Here is a 23001-nt window from a genome sequence, read left to right as displayed (position 1 = left end):
TCCCCTGCTCGCTGACACTGCATAATGCGAGCGTTCACACAACCACGGCCGCCTGATCTGCTCCTTCACCTGCATCCTCATTGGCAGGGAGAAGAGCGAGTTGCAGGAAGGACTCCACCAGGACTTTCAGTTACTGAAAAAACAGACTGATTTCTCCCGTCCTTAGGACAGGAGGACCAGCCTGTAAATTCCAAGAGATGCCAGACCAGAGCTGTCAATAGCAGGGGCAGGACAGCAAGAGGAGGCTGGGGAACCCCACAGTGGCAGAACACCAGGGCCCGGAGGCAAGACAACCTTTGCAACCCTGATAGTTCTCCCACTGCTTTGGATCCTTATATTTTCTTGATATGCTGGTGACATATATCTCTTGTTTTCTGCCACCCTGGGGGACCCCAATACAGTAGGAAGGGAGCTCACTGCAGAACATGTGAAAGGGCCCGTTGTGGGGTCGTAGTAAAGGGCCCCAGGATATATATATATATATATATATATATATATATACATTTTATAGTTGCCCCCCTACTTTTGTCCCTGTCCCCCCATGTGCCCCCCCTAAATTTGAAAGCTGGAGACGCCACTGGAGATTAGGGTTGCCACCTCATCCCTTTAAACCCAAACACATATGAATTACACAGGTTCTGGCTAACTAAATGCATTTAAGACACCAAGTGAGTTTAATTACCACCTTAATCCGCCACAGAACTGTGTAATTAATATGTTTTCTGTTTTAAAATGATGAGGGGGCATCCCTACAGGAGATGGTCATAGAATGTAGACACACTACAGGAGATGGTCAGAGACTACAGATCTGCTTCAAGAGATGGTCAAAGGCTGCAGACATGCTACAGGAGATGGTCAGACAGTGTAGACATGCTGCAGAAGATGGTCTGAGACTACAGGCCTGCTACAATTGATGGTCAGATACTGTAGATATGCCACAAGAAATGATCACAGAGTGTAGGCATGCTACAGGAGATGTTCAGAGACTATAGGTCTACTGCAAGAGGTGACCAGAGAGTGCACACATCCTCCAGGGGATGGTCAGAGTATGTAGACATACTACAGGGAATGGTCATATACTAAAGGCCTGCTACAGGAGACGGTCAGAGAGTGTAGACATGTGATGCCCTGAGACTATGCTACAAGAGATGATCAGAAAGTGCAGATATTCAGCAGGTCAGAAAGTGTAGACATGCTATAGGAGATGGTCAGAGACCACAGACCTGCTACAAGAGATGGTCAGGAAGTGCACACATGCTGCAGTAGATGGTCAGAGAGTGTAGGAACATTACAAAAGAAAACACTACAGGCGTGATACAAGATATGAACAGAGAGTGTAGACTTGCTGCAGGAGATGGTCAGAGACTACAGGCCTGCTACTAGAGATGGTCAGATACTGCAGATATGCCACAAGGGATGGTCAGAGAGTGTAGACATGCTATAGGAGATGGTCAGAGACTATGGGCATGCTACAAAAGATGGTCATAGAGTGTAGACATGCTACAGAAAAGGTCATAGACTACAGGTCTAATATAATATATGATCAGAGGGTACACACATGCTGCAGGAGATGGTCAGAGAGTGTAGACATACTAAAAGAGATGGTAAGAGAATACAGACCTGCTATAATTGATAGTCATAGACTGCAGACATGTCCCAAGAGATGGTCAGAGAGTGTAGACATGCTGCAAGAGATAGTCTGTGACTACAAGCCTACTACAAGAGATTGTCAGATACTGTAGAAATACACAAGAAATGGTCAGAGATTGTAGACATGCTACAGGAGATGTTCAGAGACTATAGGCCTGCTGCAAGAGATGGTCAGAAAGTGTAGAAATACTACAGAAGATGGTCAGAGACTACAGATCTGCTACAACAGGGGTAGGCATTGGTGCCGCAAGCGGCACTCGAAGCCTCTTTTGCCGGCACTCGACTCCCTCCCCATCAGCAGAGCAGCGCAGGGAAGTGTCAGTGAGACACTAATGCATTCCAATTTCAGAATTCTCCATGCCACACCGCACCTAGGGGGAGGCACTGTGCCCCCATACATTGTAAAAGATGGGAAACATTGTTTGGTTCTCTAACTTTGCTGTAGCTGCGATCATCTGATTTTGTGATGGGGAAGAGATTGGGTGCAGTTCTTCTAGGGGGGGCGGTCCCTGTTTCCAGGAAGAGGAGGACTGTCATTGGCCACTGCTAAAGCCAATCACTTGGTTGCCACTACCAATCTCAGAAAGAAGGAATTTCACTGTGATTGAAAAAAGCACCATCAGGTGACAGTTTGTGGATTTACTGTTGAGCTTCTGGGAACTTTGTTGAAATTATCCCTGAACCTTTGCGTCACTTACTACTGAACCCCCGGCACTTTAAGCCACAGCCAGTATTCAGCGCAATGAAAATCACACCCAACTTTTCCTGTGGCGCAGATTGCCACACTTTTTCTCAGCTGCGGGGGCCCAACTTTTGATCCTGCACACAGGCCCACTGCTTTCAGAAAATGCCCCTGACCTGAGCTCATCATTGCGCACCCATTCCAGATGCTTGTATGTGACATCCCCTACATCACATACATCACATACATCACATACTTCACATACAAACACGTGGGCTGGATGCAAGAGGTGGATCAGCAGGATGAGTGTGCCAGGACAGGTAGATTTGTCTCATCTCTGCTTCCTTTCACCACGCTGCATATCATAGATGAGCAGGAGGGTACAGCAGGGGAGCAGATGAGCAGGAGGGGTTCAGAGGTGAGACAGAAGAGCAGGAGGGTATAGCGGTGGGGCAGATGTGCAGGGAGGTACAGTGGGGGAAGAGATGAGAAGAGGGTTCAGCAGTGGGACAAATGAGCAGGGGGGTTCAGTGTTGGGGCAGATGAGAAGGGAGTTCAGTGGTGGGACAGAAAAGCAGGGGGGGTAGAGCAGTGGGGCAGATGTGAAAGGAGGTGTATTGGTGGGACAGATGAGCAGGGGGAACAGAGGTGGGACAGAAGAGCAGGGGGGTACAGAGGTGAGACCGATGTACAGGAGGTACATTGGTGGGGCAGATGAGAAAGCGGGTTACAGTGGTGCGGCAGATGAGCAGATGCGTTCAGTGTTAGGATAGATGAGAAGGTGGGGTGATGGGGGATACGTCGGTGGAGCACATGAAAAAAGGGGTACATGTGCAGGAGGTACAGTAGTGGGAGGGATGAAAAGGGGGTTCAGTGGTGGGACAGAAAAGCAGGGCCTACAGTGATGGGGCAGATGAGCAGGTAGTTACAGTGGTGGGACAGATGAGCAGGGGGGGTTCAGTTTTGGGCCAGACGAGAAGGGGGTTACAGTGGTGGGAAAGATGAGCAGGGGGGATTCAGTGTTGAGGCAGATGAGAAGGGGACTCAGCGGTGGGACAGAAGAGCAGTGGGGTACAGCAGTGGGGTAGATGTGAGGATGTGAAAGCAGGTGCATTGGTGGGACAGATGAGCAGGGGGTTACAGTGGTTGGGCAGAAGAGCATGGGGTACAGAGGTGGGGCAGATGTACAGGGAGGTACAGTGGTGGGGCAGAGGAGAAAGGGGGTTACAGTGGTGGGGCAGATGAGCAGATAGGTTCAGTGTTAGGACAGATGAGAAGATGGTTCAGCAGTGAGACAGAAGAGCATGGGGGGTACGGCGGTGGAGCAGATGTGCATGGAGGTACAGTGGTGGGGCAGATGAGAAAGGGGGGGACATTGGTGGGGCAGATGAGCAGGGGGTTACAGTGGTGGGGCAAATGAGCAGGGGGTTACAGTGGTGGGACAGAAGAGCAGGGGGTCAGAGTGGTGGGACAGAAGAGCAGGGGCTTACTGTGGTGGGACAGAAGAGCAGGGGGTTACAATGGTAAAACAGATTTGCAGGGGGGACAGTGATCTGAGGTGTGGAGTTGCAGAAATTTGGGCTGATCTGAGGCGTGAGTACAGGATGTTAATTTCTCACTACTCAAGTAGTTTATAGCATTTACGTTATAAAAAATCCTTTTCGTGATTGAGAGTGTGAATTTGACATTTTTTTGTTATAAAATCGGCACTCTCAATCTCTTCGAAAATATTTTTTCGGCACACTGTGCTCAAAAGGTTGCCTACCCCTGTGCTACAATAAATGGTCTGAGAGTGTAGACATGGTACAGAAGATGGTCAGAGAGTGTAGACATGGTACAGAAGATGGTCAGAGAGTGTGGACATGGTACAGAAGATGGTCAGAGAGTGTAGACATGGTACAGAAAATGGTCGAGTGTAGACATGGTACAAAAGATGGTCAGAGAATGTAGAAATGCTGCAGATGATGGTCAGAGACTATAGACCTGCTACAAGATATGGTCAAGCAAAGCACCCACATGTGTACAGACATATGCTTCAAACACACACTCTCTAGGCTGTTGCACACTATAGCCCCTTTCGTCCATATGCATGAGCCCTAAACAAGACTTCTGTTTAACGCCATAACATGTATTATGAGCAAAGAAACATGCATCACGTTTTTTGTGCTCACATTAGAAACCTGGCCAATTGTCAAACCTGCACACTGTGATTCTGTTGAGTGAAGCCAAAAACAAAATTGTATTTCCTTTTTGTTTTATGCAAATTAAATGTATTTTAGTCCCATCTGCAGAATGATTGCATAATATATTAACTGAGACAACAGACACACCCACCCATTGTATGATAAAATCCTAAAGTAAACATTATTGCTTTGGTTTGAGCCAAAAATATTTTAATGGAACAATTACTAGTTGTATTTAAATAACGAATGACCTTCCCCAGTAATATACATGTAGGTAGATAGAGGCACGCTCAGAACTTGAGAGGAGGTGTAGGATGCATTTAAGCAATTTTAATGTCCATTGTTGCGGTGGGAAGCAATCCAACTTTCTCAACCAGGAATAAGTAACTTGACAATATTTTTTAGAGGCCGAAACTTTCAATTCTTATTTTCAAACACTCATTGAGCTGCTTAGATAAAATTTGCTTGAACAAAATTTTGGACAAGACTCACCAAATTTGGAAAAGGGAGGATAAAACCATGGCACACGGTGGGGGACACAGACAACTCACCTTCTCACATGTGTTAAATCCTGAAGAGACTAATGGAGACTGCAGTGCTGGAACAGAGGAGAGGTTGGAGGGCCACCAGAGAGGTGAGTTTAAAGTTTCTTCTTTTGGACACATTTTTTAGAATTATTTTGCTACCATGACAGGGCTGCTTTAATTTTACAACTGTAGCGCACCCCCTAAGGAGCTGCAGATGAACTGGGATCCTCCACCCTTCATAACCAGGCACACCGTATCTTCACAGGCACTCCAGAGTCAGAGAACAGTCTGTGACTTTGTTTTGTTTTTTTATTAGAGGGTAATAGCTTGGATAGGGATGGGAAGTTATAGGATGCCTACTCAACTTTAGCAGAACTTCAGGGACACTCTTCCTATATACAGCTCAACTTCTTCCTTCAGCACACGCCTGCTTGCAGAAGCCAGCTGGATCACTGTGAGGATCTGACAGGCACTCAGTCAGATTAAATGGAATTGCTCATTACAGGCAGGAACCCGAGGCCCTTTGGTTGTGTAGCAAAGTATTACAGTGTCCAGCTTGTACTCATCCTCCTGTGACTACTGATCCCAGCACCACCTCTTCAGGCCTGGCTGCAGCTGCCTCTTTACTAGCCGTCCAGGCTAACTTCTCCCCACAGTCCTCTCAGGACTCTGACTCTCAGGCGATCTTCCAGTAGTGCTGACCTGCTCCTGCAGTCCTCTCTCCTTGCTCCCGTGCCTCCAGGAAAGGCTTCCTAAATGTGTGTTTTGACAGGATCCTTCCAGCACCCAGGCCCCAGCCAAAGGTCACCCCCACTCCCAGACTAGGGGGCACCCCTAAAGGGCCATCGACAGCCTCCTCAGCACTCCATCTCCATCTTCCACCCGACTCCCCCTCTGGTATGACTCATGCCTATTTATGAGGTGGCCTGCAGTAAGAGTCCAGGGCTTACTACGCATGCACCAATGGCGTGTTGCCGCAAGAGGAAATCTGTGCCAACTGAGCATACGCCAAAGACGCCTCAGTACGCCAACCCCCACCTGCACAGAAGACCTGATGGAAAAAGGCAGAAAAATGCCCAGGAGGCGCACAGGAAGTTACCTCAACCTGATGGAAAAAGGTGGGAAAATGCCCAGGAGGCACACAGGAAGTGACCTCAAACTTCCCTATATAAGCCCAGCCCAGACACTGCCAAATTGCTAGATTATCTTCAGTCCCCCTTTGTTCCTGTGCTAATGTGTGATCTGTCTAAACTTGCTGTGACCTGGAAACCCATTTAACTACTCTTGATTGCTGCTTGCCATTGACCTCTGATGTGTACCTTGACCATTCTACTTCTTTGCCCCTTTTTGTACTCAGCTGCCAGATTGGAACTGACCCCAGCTTGGATCTCGACCATTCTTCTTCTGATTAACCCTTTTATACTTTGTTGCTAAACTGGACTTGACCTCGGTTCAGTTCTCGGACTAATGCCGCGTACACACGGTCGGACTTTCCGGCATACTTGGTCCGGCAGACCAGAGTCCACCGCACAATCCGACCGTGTGTAGGCTCCGGCGGACTTTTCTTTCCCAAAAGGTCGCCGTACCTAGATTTAAAGCATGCTTTAAATCTTAGTTCGCCGGACTCAGTTCTTATGATATGCTTTTAAAAAAAAAAAACACTTAAGCCCTATACACACTATCAGATTTTCTGCTAATTTTTTCCTTCAGATTTACCAAAACCATATCATATGAGGTCAAACCTTAGAAGTTTCAATTTGTATGCAATCAGGCAGGCCCTTGCACTATATGGTTTTGGTAAATCTGAAGACAAAAATCAGCAGAAAATCTGATAGTGTGTATGGGGCTTTAGCCCTGACCTCCTCCAAGAGTAATCTTAACCCTCACCCCAATTACAAAATGTGACCATCATAAATTATCTTGACTCTTATGACCCATACACACGATCAGATTTTCCGACAACAAATGTTGGATGTGAGCTTGTGTGTATGCTCCATCGAACATTTGTTGGCGGACTTTCCGCCAACAAATGTTGGCTAGCAGGTTCTCAAATTTTCCGCCAACAAAACTTTGTTGTCGAAATTTCCGATTGTGTGTACACAAGTCCGACGCACAAAAGTTCACGCATGCTCGGAATCAAGCAGAAGGAGCCGCACTGGCTATTGAACTTCCTTTTTTTCGGCTCGTCGTAAGTCTTGTACGTCACCACGTCCCCACGTTCGTAATTGTTGGCCAACATTTGTGTGCCCGTGTGTATGCAAGACAAGTTGGAGCCAACAACCTTCAAACAAAATTCCACGGTTTTTTTGTCGGAAAGTCCGATCATGTGTACGGGGCATTACACTTATCCAAAGCGTACTAAACCTAAACCAGAAAGCTAACAAAATCTGTAACCTTTTAAAATACATTATAATAAAAATTACTTTAAATAAAACAGCACTGAAAATGTCCTGCACCAAGTCCCTACAATGACAGTGATGACACTGGACAGCAATAAGATCTCATTACTGATATCTGATAATAGGATGGTTTATTAATTCTAGTTGACATAAACTGCATTGGGAAAAGTGAGACTTCAGAATAGCAGATGGCAGAGCCAGGATTTCCGGCAAAGAGATCTCACTGGTGGAATTCCAAAAACATGTAAGAAACCAATAGGCGATTCAACACATCAGTGGCTGAATATAATTGAAATAAAAAATGTTTTGGCAGACTAAAATTTTGAGTGGTCTTTTATCCTCTGCCTGCAGCAAGGTTCTTATGATCACATCAGTGGAAAGCTGGCAAGGTTGGCGATACCGCAGGCATTTTTCTTGTCTCTGGCTAGCAGTGCAAATCCTTTTCTTCCCCATTGTGTTCCCCAGCTGGAAGAAAATACAGAAAATGTGAATGAGCATACAGCCTTCTTGAACACCAACATATTATGCAAGTTTTCATAGATACCCAGCAAAAAAAAACTGCATAAGAAGGGAGACCCTATCAAGTAGACATGTGCTCATTGTTTCGTAACGAATTGAGTTTCGCCCAAATTTTGCATCTTTCAGAGATTCGGATACATCCGAATGTCCGAAGAAAAAAAATTACGAATTTCAACGAATACGAAAGAAATTATAGTGAAAATAACGAATTAATTCGGCATGATTTGTTAATTTGTTAAAAGTCTAAACAAAAAAGAAACGCCAACTGTGAGTAAATCTTACAGTCAAATCAGCTGATTCGTTTTGTGCTGGAGGTTGGATTACTGGCAAAGTGCTTTGCTGAGAACTGAGTGAGAAGGGTGTTGTATTGTATTTGAGCAGAGGAGAAGAGATATTGTCATTGTGTGTATTAAAAGATTCAATAAACAAACGACTTTCCGAACTACGAATCGTTATCACGAATAAATATACATACATATATAACACATTTTTTCCAAAAACAAATCGATTCGTTTTAACAAATATCGATACTCTACAGAAATAACAAATTAACCCGAAAACGAATTACCGTAAGATAACTAATATAACAGAACAAAATTATGTCTTTTAGGAATGAAAATGAAACTAAACAAAATTTTTCGTCATGCACAAGTCTACTATCAAGGGCCCTCAAGCCTAATGCATGCAGCAGGCTGCTTCTTTTGAGGACCCTTGCAAATATCAAAATACCTTGATGGGTGCCAATCTGGCAATTTCTAGGCAAATTGCATTTGCATGTATTTGATGCTGAGCCTCCATGATTTAACTGAAATCCAGTGAATGAAAGGGGCAGTGAGGCTGGGGAGGAAAGGGCTAAAAGATGCTGGAGAATGATGCATTCTTTATCTAGGTTTGAGACCATATTGTGTGAAACAGCACTAGGCTATGACAACCCAGCTTTTTTTCTACATTACAACTTATGGGCGAGGCCTTTTGGTCGAGACTGGGGCAATTTTTGTTACCAGGCCGTACAACCTAAGCATTGTGCATTGTGTTTTATTTTTTATTTATTCACTCTTCACATTCTGTCACTGGACTTTACATATGGGTCTTTTTCCTTTACTCACAGATTGTAAGGGTGTGGATCTTCAAGCCTACCTTAAAGTCTAGGGGGAGGTTGCGTGGCCATCAGGTTTCTTCCTCCCCTGCCTTGGGGGGGGGGTCTCTCTCTTTGGGAGAGCTCCTCACCAAGTACTCACTGGTCAGCTTCAGCTGATCATGAGGGGTGGGGCCTTTTGGCTAGGTTGACCTGAGAGCGCCTTGTCCAAGTCAGGAGTCTTATATCCTGGAGGGCCAGGGAAGGGTCTTTGGGAAGGGACCAAGAGATACACCCTAGTGCAATTTCTTTGCTCACTTTGGTGTTTTATTTTTACACACGCCCCATGCGATCTCGAAAAACAAGAATGACAGTTTCTAATAAACCATTTCAGTACAGGAGAGGAGCCCGTGCAACTGTGCAAAACTGTAGGGAAGGTCGGAGGTCAGACTTTTTGGTGGTGTGGGAGGGCAATATTGTATCAAAGTGAGTATATTATCTGAAAAAAAAGATGTATAGATTATTTGAGTGAGGAGATGGGAATTTCGAAAACGATTGGCGAGAAATATTTTTTTTTTAGGGTCAAGCTTTATTTAAGATTATAGGTGTGCTTGCATATAAAGCAGGACGAAGAAGCAGGAGTAGAAAAGATCTAACTACCTATTCTTGACGATCCAGTGCTTTGTCCCCTTCAGATTTCCATAGCCAACAGCCAGGATAGCATGATTGATCCCCTCAGGGTCACAGTTTTTGTCATAATAAACTCCTGCAGAGATAACACACAAGTTGTTATAGGTGGAACAGAACAAAAACCTCCCTTGTCCCTCAATACAAAGCCAACAACAATTTTCTGATTTCCAATTGGCTGAAGATGATTACTGCACTTTGCATGTGGTTAGCAGTTTGTCATCTTCCAGTTTATTTGGCAAATAGTAAGAAGCCAGAGTTGACAAATTGCAAAGACTGAGATTTCAATTCATAGCAGTAAGACCAGTCAAAGATGGTTTCTGATCGGTTGATGCTGATTACTGCACTTTGTGCGTAGTTTGCTGTTTTGGGGCACTGAAGCTGCTATTTTTCAGTGTAAAGCTTTTATTAATAAAAACAAGCAAAAAAAAAATGTGTGCAAGTATATATATATATATATATATATATATATATATATATATATATATATATATATAAAACCCTCTTAAAAATAATGCAGCGCTTAAATTGTGTAAATGAAGTCCATAAATAGTGAATAGTGTTAGCAAAAAATGTGAACAAAAATAAATATCCAAAAAGTAGTTTATCGAATAGTGATTTGAAGATACAAATGGTCAAAATCCACCACGTGATCCACCACCTAATGCAAGACTCTTACCAGAGTTACAGGACTCTATTACGTAGTCAGATGTGCTCAATGTAATGTATCAGCATAAATCCGACATCGCATGTCCTTCAACGGCATGGAGTGTCTAGTGCTTCAAGTAAATCTCCGTAGATGTAGAGGGTGTGCATCGTGGACATAAATGGAAAGAACATCCACATAGTGTGATTCCATAAAACACTCTTTTATTCCTTGATCACATGACCTCTGTTCTGGGCTGCATAGGGGACTTAGAGTTGTGGGGGTGGAGACTCATTGGGGCAATTCAGGGACATGGCAGCAGCTGCTTGAACTGCCATAGAGCTGTTCTCCTAGATTTCTAATCCAGACCCCCTGCCAGACACCAAACAAGTTTACGTTAGTCAGGAACTATATTTGAGGGCCTGGCAGCCCATGTTTATTAAAAAACACAAGAACATAATAAAAGTCCAACAGATGCTTTCCAACACAGGGGTTCTTCAGCAAAATACACAAAATCCAAATGAAAATACTAGCCCACCTGGCTACTCTTCAGCAGCACTGCTGCTATAGATACCGGTCCCTCAGACCTCCAGCTCTTCCAGTCACACAGCTTGGAGCTCCTTGGATGCACACAGCCTTGGGCTCCTTGGATGCACAGAGCTTTGGACTCCTTGAACGCACATAGCTTTGGGCTCCTTGGAGGCACAAAGCTTCAAGCCCTTCAACGCACACAGCTTTGAGCTTCTTAATGCACAGAGCATCTATCTTCACACAGAGACTCTCTTAATAGCAGCCACTGCGCCGACTCCACCTATTTATGGACTTTATTTACTCATTTTAAGCGCTGCATTATTTTTAAGAGTTTGTTTTTCACAGTGCGTCTAACTGTATTCTTCTCACCTTTTCTATATCTAGTTTTTGTCAGTTTTTGTTTTCTCACTTGCACAATATATATATCCCTAACACTTAGCCTGGCCCAACACTTACAGAGACTAGGTTCTCTTGAAAAAGATACTCAGCTTTCCATGCACCTCCGCCACTCATTCCATTGGAGTCAGTTATCAAAACCCAGTTGAAGATCTGTGTTGAATGGTATTGGAGCTTTCAAAGAGTTGGTGTCTTCTTTCTTTGCTCCATGCCTGGTGACTGGCAATTAAGGCCCAAGCTTTGCATCCTGGGAGGTCACATGCCCCCCTATACCTGAATGCATTAAGGATTTTCCAAGGGCTCCGACACAGCAACAACATGGTGGGGGAGTGCCATGAAGGTGCGTACTTTTAAAAGACTTGCCACTTTCCCCAGAATGTGAACACCTCTCCCCAAACCAACCCTTCTTTTATCCCCTAAGATTAAATTAGCCTCTGTAACCCTTGACTTCATGTCAAATCCACGTTTGACATGGTAATGATAAAAAAGCAAGCAAGTAAAAAAGTAAAAATTACACAAATCTTTTTTTCAAGTGTACCATTTTATCATATGTCAGAGAACTCATTTATTTTTTAACTATATACATGTATTTTTATCTGAGCACCTACCTTTGTTCCCTGGCTGTGTATTTGCATGTGTAAGTAAGGCATTAGACTCATAGTCTATAGTCCAGACTTTTTCAACGTTTTCATTCCAGAGGAATCCTTCAAATAAATTTAGGTCTCAGAGAACCATACTGTACTAAAACCAATTCATAGGGGGTCAATAACCAAAATGTCCCTTATGTTGGTGGTCAGTGGTAAGAAAACCCTTCTTACAGTGGTGCTCAGAATTGCAACCTTACAGACAGCTAAAAAGATTATTGGTGTCATGCCACTGACTCCACCAAGTTGCGTTGTCCCAGACTTATGCAGGTATCATCAAATGGGAGATCAATCATCCTTGGTGTAAGGAACCCCTAGCAACCTCTGGAAGAACCCTGGTTGAAAATGGCTGCTATAAGCAATAGTCTATAGCAGTTTTGACAAATGTGTGTTTAACTGCTCCCTGCCTGGCCTATAGTAAAATGACAGCCATGCGGTAGCTTTGCCGTTCTGGGTGGACGTCATATAACATCCTCCCAGAATCACACCTCGCACGCATCCCATAAGCCGCGCTGCAGCGCAATCTGTCACCAGCTTTGTTTATATCTTTGATATTAAAACTTCTGTAGCAAGGCATTTGTAACAGCTCTTTCCTTAGATGACCCCTTAACTCCTAGACATGTCAACTCACGCTAAATTCCAAAGGTGTCACCCTGTTTTTACCCCTCTCACCCTGCATGATATACAAATTTCCCATAATTCCTATCCCTTACCAGAGGCTGGATTGGCCCTCTGCTGTGTGTAGTTGTCAGATGACCCATAATTTGCAAGACAGTCCCAAAATGGTCATATTTGTAAAATTTATAGTTTTGGAAGTGCTTTGTACAGATTCAGCAGTGTTTCATGTCAGCGGCAAAATTGCCAGCAACAATTGCTCTTCCTTCACCTCTATGGCTTAGCTAGAAATCACTGAAAGAGACTGACTTGAATCAGAGCACAACCCAATGCTGTAGCACCATCGCCATCAACTAAGCAAGATTAATTTGCTTGCTGCATAAGCAATTTTTAGCAGTAATCAACCATTGCTACAAAATCGCCAGTGTGACATTAGCCTTTAAATACATCCATTTATTAAAGTGTCAAACAAAAAATGTGCATTATGTTCCACTTTGACATGTTACTTGGAGTATGTTTGTCCCCCAAGGTGTTCACCCCTTGTGTCTCATGTATTTATATTCTTAAGCACAGGTTATATTCTTCCCATGCTATGGGATATGACACAACATCCTCTTTGTAGGTTCCTTTCTCTCACCTTTATTGTAGAACTGAAAGGAGGGTTGACTAGCATCGATACTGACCGACACAGGGCCAACCTGTGCAACTGCTCTTTTCAGGGCCTTCTCATCCCCTATAGGAATTTCTTTGAAACCATTGCAACCCGCAGCTTTTCCAGATGGCTTGTAGAGACAGCCTTCATCCTAGTACAAATAAAATGAAGGCACCAGTAAGCCTTAAAGAGATATCTATAATAGCTACAACCACATATGAAAAGGTGGATCCTTGTGTCTTGAAAGCAACAGTTTAGTGGTCTTGGATATTGGTGCAGGATTGTGTGGTTACACATCCAATAAGGTAACGACAAAGAATGAAGGGAAATCTCTACAATGGGTTACAGATGGCAAAAGCCTCTGACAGGTTTTCATCTAGTCCCTAATCTAATCAAAACTGAATAAAAAATGGCTAAGGTATATCTTAACTGATAGCTTTAGTGTTGGGTTTCAGGTTAAGGATTAACTTTAAAACAGACCTTCACTCCCCAAAGGGACTTTAAGTTCCTGCCTCCAATCTCCCAATAAAAAAGCTATGTTTGAACCCAGATACATTAAACACCGTTGCCCCAGTGACAACGTCCGTTAGAACAAAATGCATTGGGCAGAGTTTCAGGGGTGACGTTATCATGCCCGCCCAGCGCCGCGCACTTTTATGTACTTGATGCTTATTTTAATCCTCTTCATTGTATAGCCCCGGTTTTAGGTGTCTGAAGGTAGTCTGAGAAGCATCTGAGGGGATTGTATATAACTGCAAAAAATGCTTTGATGAGTCTGGGTTGGAGCGAAGCTGTTTTACACCTGTCCATCCATCCAGGGTCTATTACTAAGGAGCAGCTAGACTTGGAAAAAGGTCTTTGTTTTTGGTAAGAGGCAATTTTCCCTCAGTGGAGCACTTTGTGGTGATCATCTAAAGCACTGGATCTTTGTGTGAAACGCATGAGTGGAGCACTTTACATTACTGCATATATTTTTTATTATTTCATATTATTCATTTTTCTTTTTGGACTGTTACACGAATTTCATTAATTATGGGACTATTGATTTACTCACTATAATTTTGCATTCTGTTATATTGATTTACTTATTAAATATGCATTTCATTCATTTATGAAATATGGAAAGCACTATATGCACTCTATGAGACAGCGCAACACATTTTTATTTTATTTTGGTGTTTATATTGTTATGTGAGATATAGTGAGTGCAGCTGTCTCCACTGGATTGAGACTGTTCATATTTGGAAAGGTATTTGTATTTAGATACACTAAGCGCAGAACACTTTATTATTTTTTGCATAGATCAAACATACCTTTCCGATATATGGATAAATCGCATCCGAGTCGATGCCATTGTTATCCCTTACATAGCCAAAAGCATTGGTCATGTATCCACCCTGACAGCCATAGTTATCTGCATCACAGTCCACAAGGTTCTGGGGACTGAGGGAGACCAGGTCTCCGGTCTTCTTCATGAGCTGGCCCTCCAAAGCTCCTACGGAACTAAATGCCCAACATGAACCACAGGCACCCTGCCAGGAAAAAGAGGTTGAAGTCATGATTAATATTTGCGACATTGATTTATATGCCAGCATAATCCCCTGATGCATCAAATAAAAGTGGTGGATAGTACAGATAATACAAATACATAAAGTGTTACGAATGGAATTGTGCATACAGCTGTAGAGCAAGAACTTAGACAGTAAAAACAAAATGCAGCAAAAAAGAGAGGCCAAAAACCTACATGTATGCATTACATAGGTAAGAGGTAGGAGAATGAGCAAGCTGAATATTAGGTATGGTGTGTGCCTGGCCATGCTGTGGAGATGAAAGCACCCAAAGCAGTGCTGAATCAATGATCAATAACGAGTACTCAAATATAATATACCCTCTCTAGCCCTCCTGAACTCATTTTAATTGAAGCTCCCACCCAGCTGCTTACATACCTACAGTAAGTGGGAGAGCCAAAGGCCACTCCTTGTTTTCCAGGATAAAATCCTTTGGCCATCCCGGCGCATTGAGCCCTCATGGACTTGAATAGGGACCAGAGTTAGAGACTGGAGATGCTCAGAGAATTGCTCTTTACAAGTCTATGAGGGCTTATGGCACAGGTATGGCGAGTGGTAAAAAGGATTTCTTCCTGATTTTGTGGTGGGTCTAAGTTAGTGGTCATGAACACCATACTAAATACCTTAATTGCCAAGATGTCAGAGTGTGGACAATTGGGCTGACCTAGACATTTACCTGATTTTGTACTGGAGTCACGTATCCCTTCTTTCTGTAGTCAATGTATTTTGGGATGCGGGTTGTCCAGTCAGGCTCATAGGTATTGTTGGACTGCCGCTTGGATGGAACTCTTAGTCCAGTCATAGTCTGAACTACTTCCTCACTGGTCTACCAATAAAAGAACACACAATACAAGGGTTAAAAAGTGGTCATACCAGTCAATCAGAGTTTGTATTTCTAATGCAAAACAGTCTGATTGGTTGCTAACTGAGACAGAGACTAACTTTTCCTTCCTTGCTTTCTTTTTTCCTTTTGAATAACACTTACCCCTGACTTTCTCCTTTATTTGAAAACTTTAAAGCATTCTTCTAAAATTATAAGTTGGCATTTGCCAAAACAATTACCCAAATGGCCCCCACCATCTTCATCATACCACTGGATAATAAAATTAATGTGTATTGCATTTTCCCACAAATCCATAGCTGTTCCCCATTTACTAGATTAAGAAAGATGATATAGAGCAAAACAAAATAGGGAAGCTATGTAATCAGCACAACGTGCAAGAATTATTCCCTATGCTTCCCCGTAACATGGTCATGTGAATCACCAGTTATAAATCACATCACCAAAGGCTGAAGTGTCAGTACAACTTCCCTCTGCAGTTTCGTTAAACCTCCCATCTTAACTGGTACTGTATAATCGACATAGCTGTAAATTCATTTCTGGGCAACAAAGTGGGAAGTGGAGCCATCCCAAGGCCATTTTCAGACTGGAGCCCAGTGTAGGTATAATCTTTGTGATCCCTGTTCCCACATCCCTTGTACAAACTGCAGATCTGTGTTCAAGACTGGTTAACCACCTGCTGTTGATTTAGTTAGCTACATGCCCAGCCCAGCCAAGCCATATCTCTTTATATTTGAGGCTGGGTATACCCCAACTATATTCTGTATACCTGCATTGCCTGAGACCCCTGCGCACCTCTAAATTCTTCATACATACATTTACCCCAGTGTTCCTGTTTGCTCATCATCCTACTACTCTAAGATTCTACTGTACTCCATTCTCCCTATGAGCCCTGCACCCCAGTATTCCATGCCCTTCCTGACTGTAAGACCAACACCCCTGCGTTGCCCAATAGTTCAGTATTCAGTGCTTTCGTAGATTTTCAGCTCTAGTGCTACTGCTTTCCTGGTCAGCTGTAACCTGCATGGATTTGCTGTCTGAGCACACCTCCATCCAGTGTGCAGGCTGCATGGAGGGTCTACAATCCCAACCATTTTTGACAGTCCCATTCATGACTATTTCATAGTTACAGCAAATCTATCAAGCTTAAAAAAGAATCTCAGTGTGCTGGCACCATTTGAGTAGCCGTGTGGCATTGAGGAGGCCACCGAGCAGCTATCTTGCTGGATCTTGGAGGGGAGTGCAGGGCAATTAGCTTTAAAGATAATCTGTATACATATTTATACTAATGCTTCTTATATTTGATATCACATAGGACACGTGTGCTTCTGCTCTCCAGACATAAGACAAAACCATAGGAGTCCCATATAATATGTGGCTTAATAATGGCCTCTCACCATGTCTCCCAGGTGGTTCATAGCCAGATCGTAAGTGTGCTTCCCCTGGGAGTATTCTATGTTATGGGTGGTGATCAGCTTCAGATTCTTCTCCCAGATTTGCTTTCTCTTCATCTCATCCAGCTAAAGAGAAAATTAGAGAAAAAAAAAACACTGCAAAGTTATAGTTATAGTATATAGTTATAGTTGCCACACGCAATTAGTTTTTTGTTTCTTATCTCTTGTTTTATTTTTTATGTATTTAAAACATGGTGGCCAAATTCAACACATGACATCTAGAATACATGTCAGTAGCATTAACACAACAGTCTTTTGTTTTTCTGAGTCCCCCCTGAGATGCATGAATGACCCCTTTTCACAACTTATATTTTTAGAGCTCCTATGCCAACCTATCTATTTGTCAGATGTACGTTATAATCCAAAGCCACGCTAAACAGGGTTTCCAGAGATGTGAGAAAAATCACAAGAGCCTGGTGCAAAATCCCACACCCAACTGTTATGTTCAGTTTAGGTACCTAACTTTAATAGGACCTCTCCTTGTCTTTAAAATAGCTGTGCTTTTCAATAGTTCCTGGCCTGAGCAGGAGACAGAAGAAACACCTACCTTTCAAGACCTTCTTTTATTGCTTACCAGCAGATCACTGCTTCAGTGCTGGAGTTGTGACAAGGGGTGGGACCTGTGTGGAAGCAGAGGCAACCTATAGGGCTTCTGCCTACAGATTGCTCCTGCTCATGGCTTAGAAAAGATCTGTTAGCAAACAGAAAAAGATCAAAACCCCTGAAAACTAAAGCGACATCAAAAAATTCCAAAAGCAGTTCTCTACAAAAGAAGAGATATTATACAAACCCAGTGGCGTCGGGGGGGGGGGGGCTGAGGTGGGCTGGAGCCCTGAGTGTGACGTCCATCATAGGCGCTGCAGGCTCCAGAAGGCAGCAATTACAATGCGGTCGCCACGCCGGGTGGGTGGCTCTCCTCTCCTGTCCTGTGTCATGGCTCTGGCTCTGGCTGCCTGGAGTGCCTGCTCTCTACTACTCTACTGTGATGGGCACACTATGGCTGAGCTGCAGGAGGAGGTCACGTCACCTGAAGTCTGGTCAGGTAGGTCAGTGCGTGTTAGTGTGGGTCAGTGTATGTCAGGTAGGTCAGTGTGTGTCAGGTAGGTTAGTGTGGGTCAGTGTATGCCAGGTAGGTCAGTGCGTGTCAGGTAGGTCAGTGTGTGTCAGGTAGGTCAGTGTGGGTCAGTGTATGTCAGGTAGGTCAGTGCGTGTCAGGTAGGTCAGTGTGTGTCAGGTAGGGCAGTGTGGGTCAGTGTATGTCAGGTAGTTTAGTGTATGTCAGGTAGATCAGTGCATGTCAGGTAGGTCAGTGTGTGTCAGGTAGGTCAGTGTATGTCAGGTAGGTGAGTGTGCGTCAGTGTATGTCAGGTAGGTCAGTGTATGTCAGTGGGTTCAGTGCGTGTCAGGTAGGTCAGTGTGGTTTAGTGTATGTCAGGTAGTTTAGTGTATGTCAGGTAGGTCAGTGCATGTCAGGTAGGTCAGTGTGTGCCAGGTAGGTCAGTGTGTGCCAGGTAGGTCAGTGTGTGTCAGGTAGGTCAGTGTGGGTCAGTGTGTATCAGGTAGGTCAGTGCATGTCAGGTAGGTCAGTGTGTGTCAGGTAGGTCAGTGTGGGTAGGTCAGTGTGGGTCAGTGTATGTCAGGTAGTTTAGTTTATGTCAAATAGGTCAGTGCATGTCAGGTAGGTCAGTGCGTGTCAGGTAGGTCAGTGTGTGTCAGGTAGGTCGATGCATGTCAGGTAGGTCAGTGCGTGTCAAATAGGTCAGTGCGCGTCAGGTAGGTCAGTGCACGTCAGGTAGGTCAGTGCGCGTCAGAAAGGGACATCTTTCTCCACCACCGTCCCAGGTGCCGGGCTCGGACTTCGGGCTGAAGCCCCAAACCACTCTGGCATGGTCATGTCTCCAATTTTTGCTCCACTGAAGCCTTCTTCGGAAGGAGTGCTGAATGCTTGTATCTCCTGCCACGAGTGCTTTGGTTCCACCCTCTAACCTACTACACCCCTACTGTTTTCTGTAGTGACATAAGGGTGGGAGAATGGAATCATAGTGTGTCTAATGGGGGATACAGGCATCTGATACTCCTGGAAATTGCTGAAGACTCTGAAGGAGTCTGTAGCTTTGAAGAGTGCTAAGGTTGAAGACATGGGACATTGCAAAGGTACTGTGACTATTATAACTCTTTTTTTGTAGGGAACTGTTTCTGGGATTTTTTTTGGAGATGTTGCTTTAAGTATGTCTCCATTTTCCAGTGTTTTAGTGCAAGGAAGCAGTCTGGATGGGGAGGAACAGCTTTAGATGCATCTTAATGTAAGGTCTGCTTTAAAAGCCAACTAGAGGTTCAAAAAACTCTAAACAAAAGAGAAAAATGAAAAATGCAGCTTTAGAATGTAATGTAAGGACATAGCTGGTGAAAAAAAGTAAGTAGTAGTGATTGGGAACCCCCCCAGACCTAATAGGCCCTAAGTGATCTTATAGGCCAATCATCATTAGTTTCAGCATGAATTTGTCTTAATCATGTATTTCAGTGCAGTAAATTTCTATCTTAAATTTGAGGCTAAGCTTAGAGGCATGGGCCGTTGGACAGGTAAGTATATTCCTTTTTTTGCAGGGAACTTTTTCTGGAATTTTTTTTGTGATGTTGCTATGACTTTTTCCCCAGTGCTTTAATGCAAGGAAGCAGTCTGGATAAGGAGTAACAACTATAGATATGAGATATTTATATGTAATATCTGCTTTAAATGACTACTAGAGGTTCAAACAACTTTAAATAGAAGAGGAAAAAGAGAAATGCAGCTTCAGATTGTAATTTAGGAACATATCTGGAAAAAAAAAAAAAAAAAACAAGTAGTAGTGATGGTTGCCCCCCTCCGACCTCAAAAGACCTAGGTGACCTTAAATCATTGGTTTTCAACATGAAATTTTCTTAATCGTGCATTTCAGAACACTAAATTTCTATCTAAATTCAAGGCATTATTGGCCTGGTAGTTTTTTTTTTGTTGTAGTAGGTTTAAGGTGTGATGTAAAGTTATGTTCTGATATATAAGGGTTGGAGTACCTTCAGATTAAGGGTTTAAGTTATGTTCAGGAGTATGTTCAGGTTAAGGGTTCGTTTTTAAGCCCAATTTTAGGCTCACAAATTTTATAGGTTCTGCTTCACAAGTCTGCATTTAGTGACTCTTTTGAGAAAAACCTGCTGTTTACACAATACAGTAGCTCATGATAAAGTAATGTGAGTCCTTCCCCTCCAAAAAGTTAAACCAGTACCAATTAAGTTGTAGGGAAAAATGGAGAGGATCCAGAATATCTAAGCAATTCATTCATTAGCAATAGCAGTATACCATAGATTTACTGATTAAGACAAACACTTACTTGGCTGTTATACTGTTTGTCATGGGTCTTCTTCCACAATTCCCATTCAGAGTCTAGTACGTCACCCCAGTACAAGGTGCCCCTCACCAATGGAAGTGCAATACTAAGTAGGTAAATCCAATACATTGTACTGTGGAAAAATACATATTATTATTATTACATTTATATCTGGCCTTATACAAAACGTAGTACTAGTAAGCGATAGCAACCAAAAAGGACTACCCACAAGCCACCACTACGGAATTCCTTTTTCTCAAAAGTCATCTAAGTGTTATCCTGTTTGTCTTCCATTTTTTAAAAGACACATAGATGGTCAGTTCATCGTAAAATAATATTTTACAAATGGGTGGCAACGGTGAACTAAATTAGGCTCTGTTTTATTTTTTTATTTTTTATATCAATTAGGGTCCTCTTTGACAAAATCTTGTTAGCAAAGTATCTGGCTGTGTTTTCCCACCAAGGAGCTTGAGACCTCTACTGCTGTAAAAGAGGAGGTCACAGGTCACAGTACCCTTTATATATGCAGAAGGGTAGGGCACAGATAAGGATGTGCTTAGGTTCAGTTCCAGAAGTTAATTGTCGTTGGTGGTCCAATGAGTTGCAGTCAAGAAATTCAGCGCTCCACAGCTGCACATATACATAGGGGGGTGGGGATTCTTATGATATCATTTACCTAATATCGCCACATGATGTCATGAGTATCCCTGCCCCATTGTGTATGCTGGTTGTTAGAATCTCATGCCCCCAGCTCATTGGCCCGGCAGCTAATTTCAGTGTTCAAACCAAACCTGTTTCAGATAGAACCCAAGCTCATTGGCCCAACAATGACATCTAACTTCTTGGTTCAATTCAAAACCAAGTCCAAATCGAAGACCATTATTGGTCACAGGTCACTCACAACTCTTCTACTACAGTAGGGGAGTCACGGATAATCCACACCTCTCCTACCTCAGAAGGGTAGGTCACAACTCACTCACACCTCTTCTACTGCAGGAAGGAGGTTTTGGGACTCTCACACTTCTGCCAGAAGGAAGTCTCAGCTCATTCACACCTCTCCTACCATGGTCTGTGGAATGACATATTAATGATAATATAAGATCAATAGAAGAAGCTACAAAGATGCCTCTGTATTATTGCTCATTGTCCAGGATGGAGCACTTAAGCTACAGTAAGCTGCCATCCACTAAGAAAATATCCAAACTTGTTTGAAGTGTGTATGCTTTGATGAAGTACAGCCATCCTCGCCATGTCAAACCCTTGTTTGATCTTCACAGAGTCAAAAGTGATGGATGATAAGCCTCAAAAGCAAATGAAAAGCAGCATGAACCAGATGGTCAAGATAATAGTCAATCAGCATTTGCAGAAAAAGGACAGCAACAACTGCCACAATATATCCCTTGGAAAAAATCTACTTTAAGATGGCAGTAGGTTTGTACATTCATTTTTTACTCCAAAGAAACAACTAGAGGTCAAATTCCTTTGTTTGGTTTCATGCTGTCTGCCAAAAGCAAAAGGCAGAGTCTGGAAGTCCAATAAGAAAAGCTTAAATGCAAGAGATAGCTAATGGTTTAATCAACCTCTCCTCCAAATGACATAACATAAATACTAGTTTTGAAAGTTAACTCATCTAAATTGTAATATGGCAGGTTTGACTATATCATATAATATTTGATTTATGGTGAAGCTTTTTTTTTCCTAGACCTGTTTTTGAGCAGGACTTAGAAATAGAAACATTCCATGTAAAAAGCATAAAGCACACACATTACTTACATTTTAAAGTAAATGCGCTCTTCTTTCTTTATGTCTGTACCTGTTTCAGAACTTCCTGGCTGATCATATCTTGTGATTGCTCCAGAGTTTTATATGGTCCTTTATAGGGAAGTGTTAGTGGAACAGTTTGGTCCAGGAGATCTTGAGTTTGCTGACTCATGATGGAAATGGACAACTTACTCATTTGACATACACACACATTTGTAAAAGTCAATATTAACAATACAAAGCATCAATATTCACATTAAGAATTCTTTCCTGGTTTAGGTTTTAATAAAAGCAACCAAACCTAAGGGCTCTATGATCCACCTTGCCATGCTTATTTGAAAGGAACTGAATGGAATGGAATGCCAAAACACAGGGCAATGCAGCACACAGAGAATGCAATGCATATCTCTCAAATTTCTGAGATAAGAAAGTGGCATATATTTTAGCACAAAGTAAGTAGGCAAAGGACAAACACCTCCCCACCCTGGTTATGTGGACCATAAAGCATTATTATGCCAGGAATGATTAGTTAAATCCATGTGTATCGCTAACCCTGCAAAAGCCGCATGGTATGTGGTCCTCTGTTCTCTGCCACGACTCTTTAAGCCACTTGGTCTCTTTCATATGCTACCACTCTATAATAGTTCACAGAAAATAGATCACAGGCAATCGATGACAGATAAAGTTAATATGTAGCAAAGTAGAATAAACACAATACACATACCAATTAACAGGTCAAAATATATGTTAAACTAACTAACTAGAATATTAGCCTTACCTAAGGCCATTGACTTACACCACAATAAGTC

The 23001-nt window shown here is 43.0% G+C and overlaps 1 protein-coding gene across 8 annotated transcripts in view; it reads right to left on the bottom strand.

The window, feature by feature from the left end:
- Nucleotides 1–7555: 7555 nt before the first annotated feature.
- CTSK (cathepsin K) overlaps nt 7556–23001 on the bottom strand; it is a 61597-nt gene continuing 46151 nt past the window's right edge. For 3 of the 8 annotated variants that reach the window (XM_073609650.1, XM_073609648.1, XM_073609645.1), the window contains exons 2-9: nt 22205–22359; nt 20435–20564; nt 17013–17135; nt 15451–15600; nt 14520–14738; nt 13192–13357; nt 9696–9801; nt 7556–7906 (exon numbers count right to left, since the gene is read on the bottom strand). In XM_073609650.1, the coding sequence (XP_073465751.1) occupies nt 7807–7906; nt 9696–9801; nt 13192–13357; nt 14520–14738; nt 15451–15600; nt 17013–17135; nt 20435–20560 (990 nt within the window). In that variant the 5' untranslated portion in view covers nt 20561–20564; nt 22205–22359 and the 3' untranslated portion in view covers nt 7556–7806. The remainder of the gene's footprint in view (nt 7907–9695; nt 9802–13191; nt 13358–14519; nt 14739–15450; nt 15601–17012; nt 17136–20434; nt 20565–22204; nt 22360–23001) is intronic. The other 5 variants (XM_073609649.1, XM_073609651.1, XM_073609647.1 and 2 more) reach the window with 2 other exon arrangements.

Source organism: Aquarana catesbeiana, linkage group LG13 (assembly GCF_042186555.1).
Source record: "Aquarana catesbeiana isolate 2022-GZ linkage group LG13, ASM4218655v1, whole genome shotgun sequence".
NCBI classification, from domain to species: Eukaryota; Metazoa; Chordata; class Amphibia; order Anura; family Ranidae; genus Aquarana; species Aquarana catesbeiana.
The sequence above is the reverse complement of the archived record's forward strand: the minus strand, read 5'-3'. Positions and strand labels throughout refer to the sequence as shown.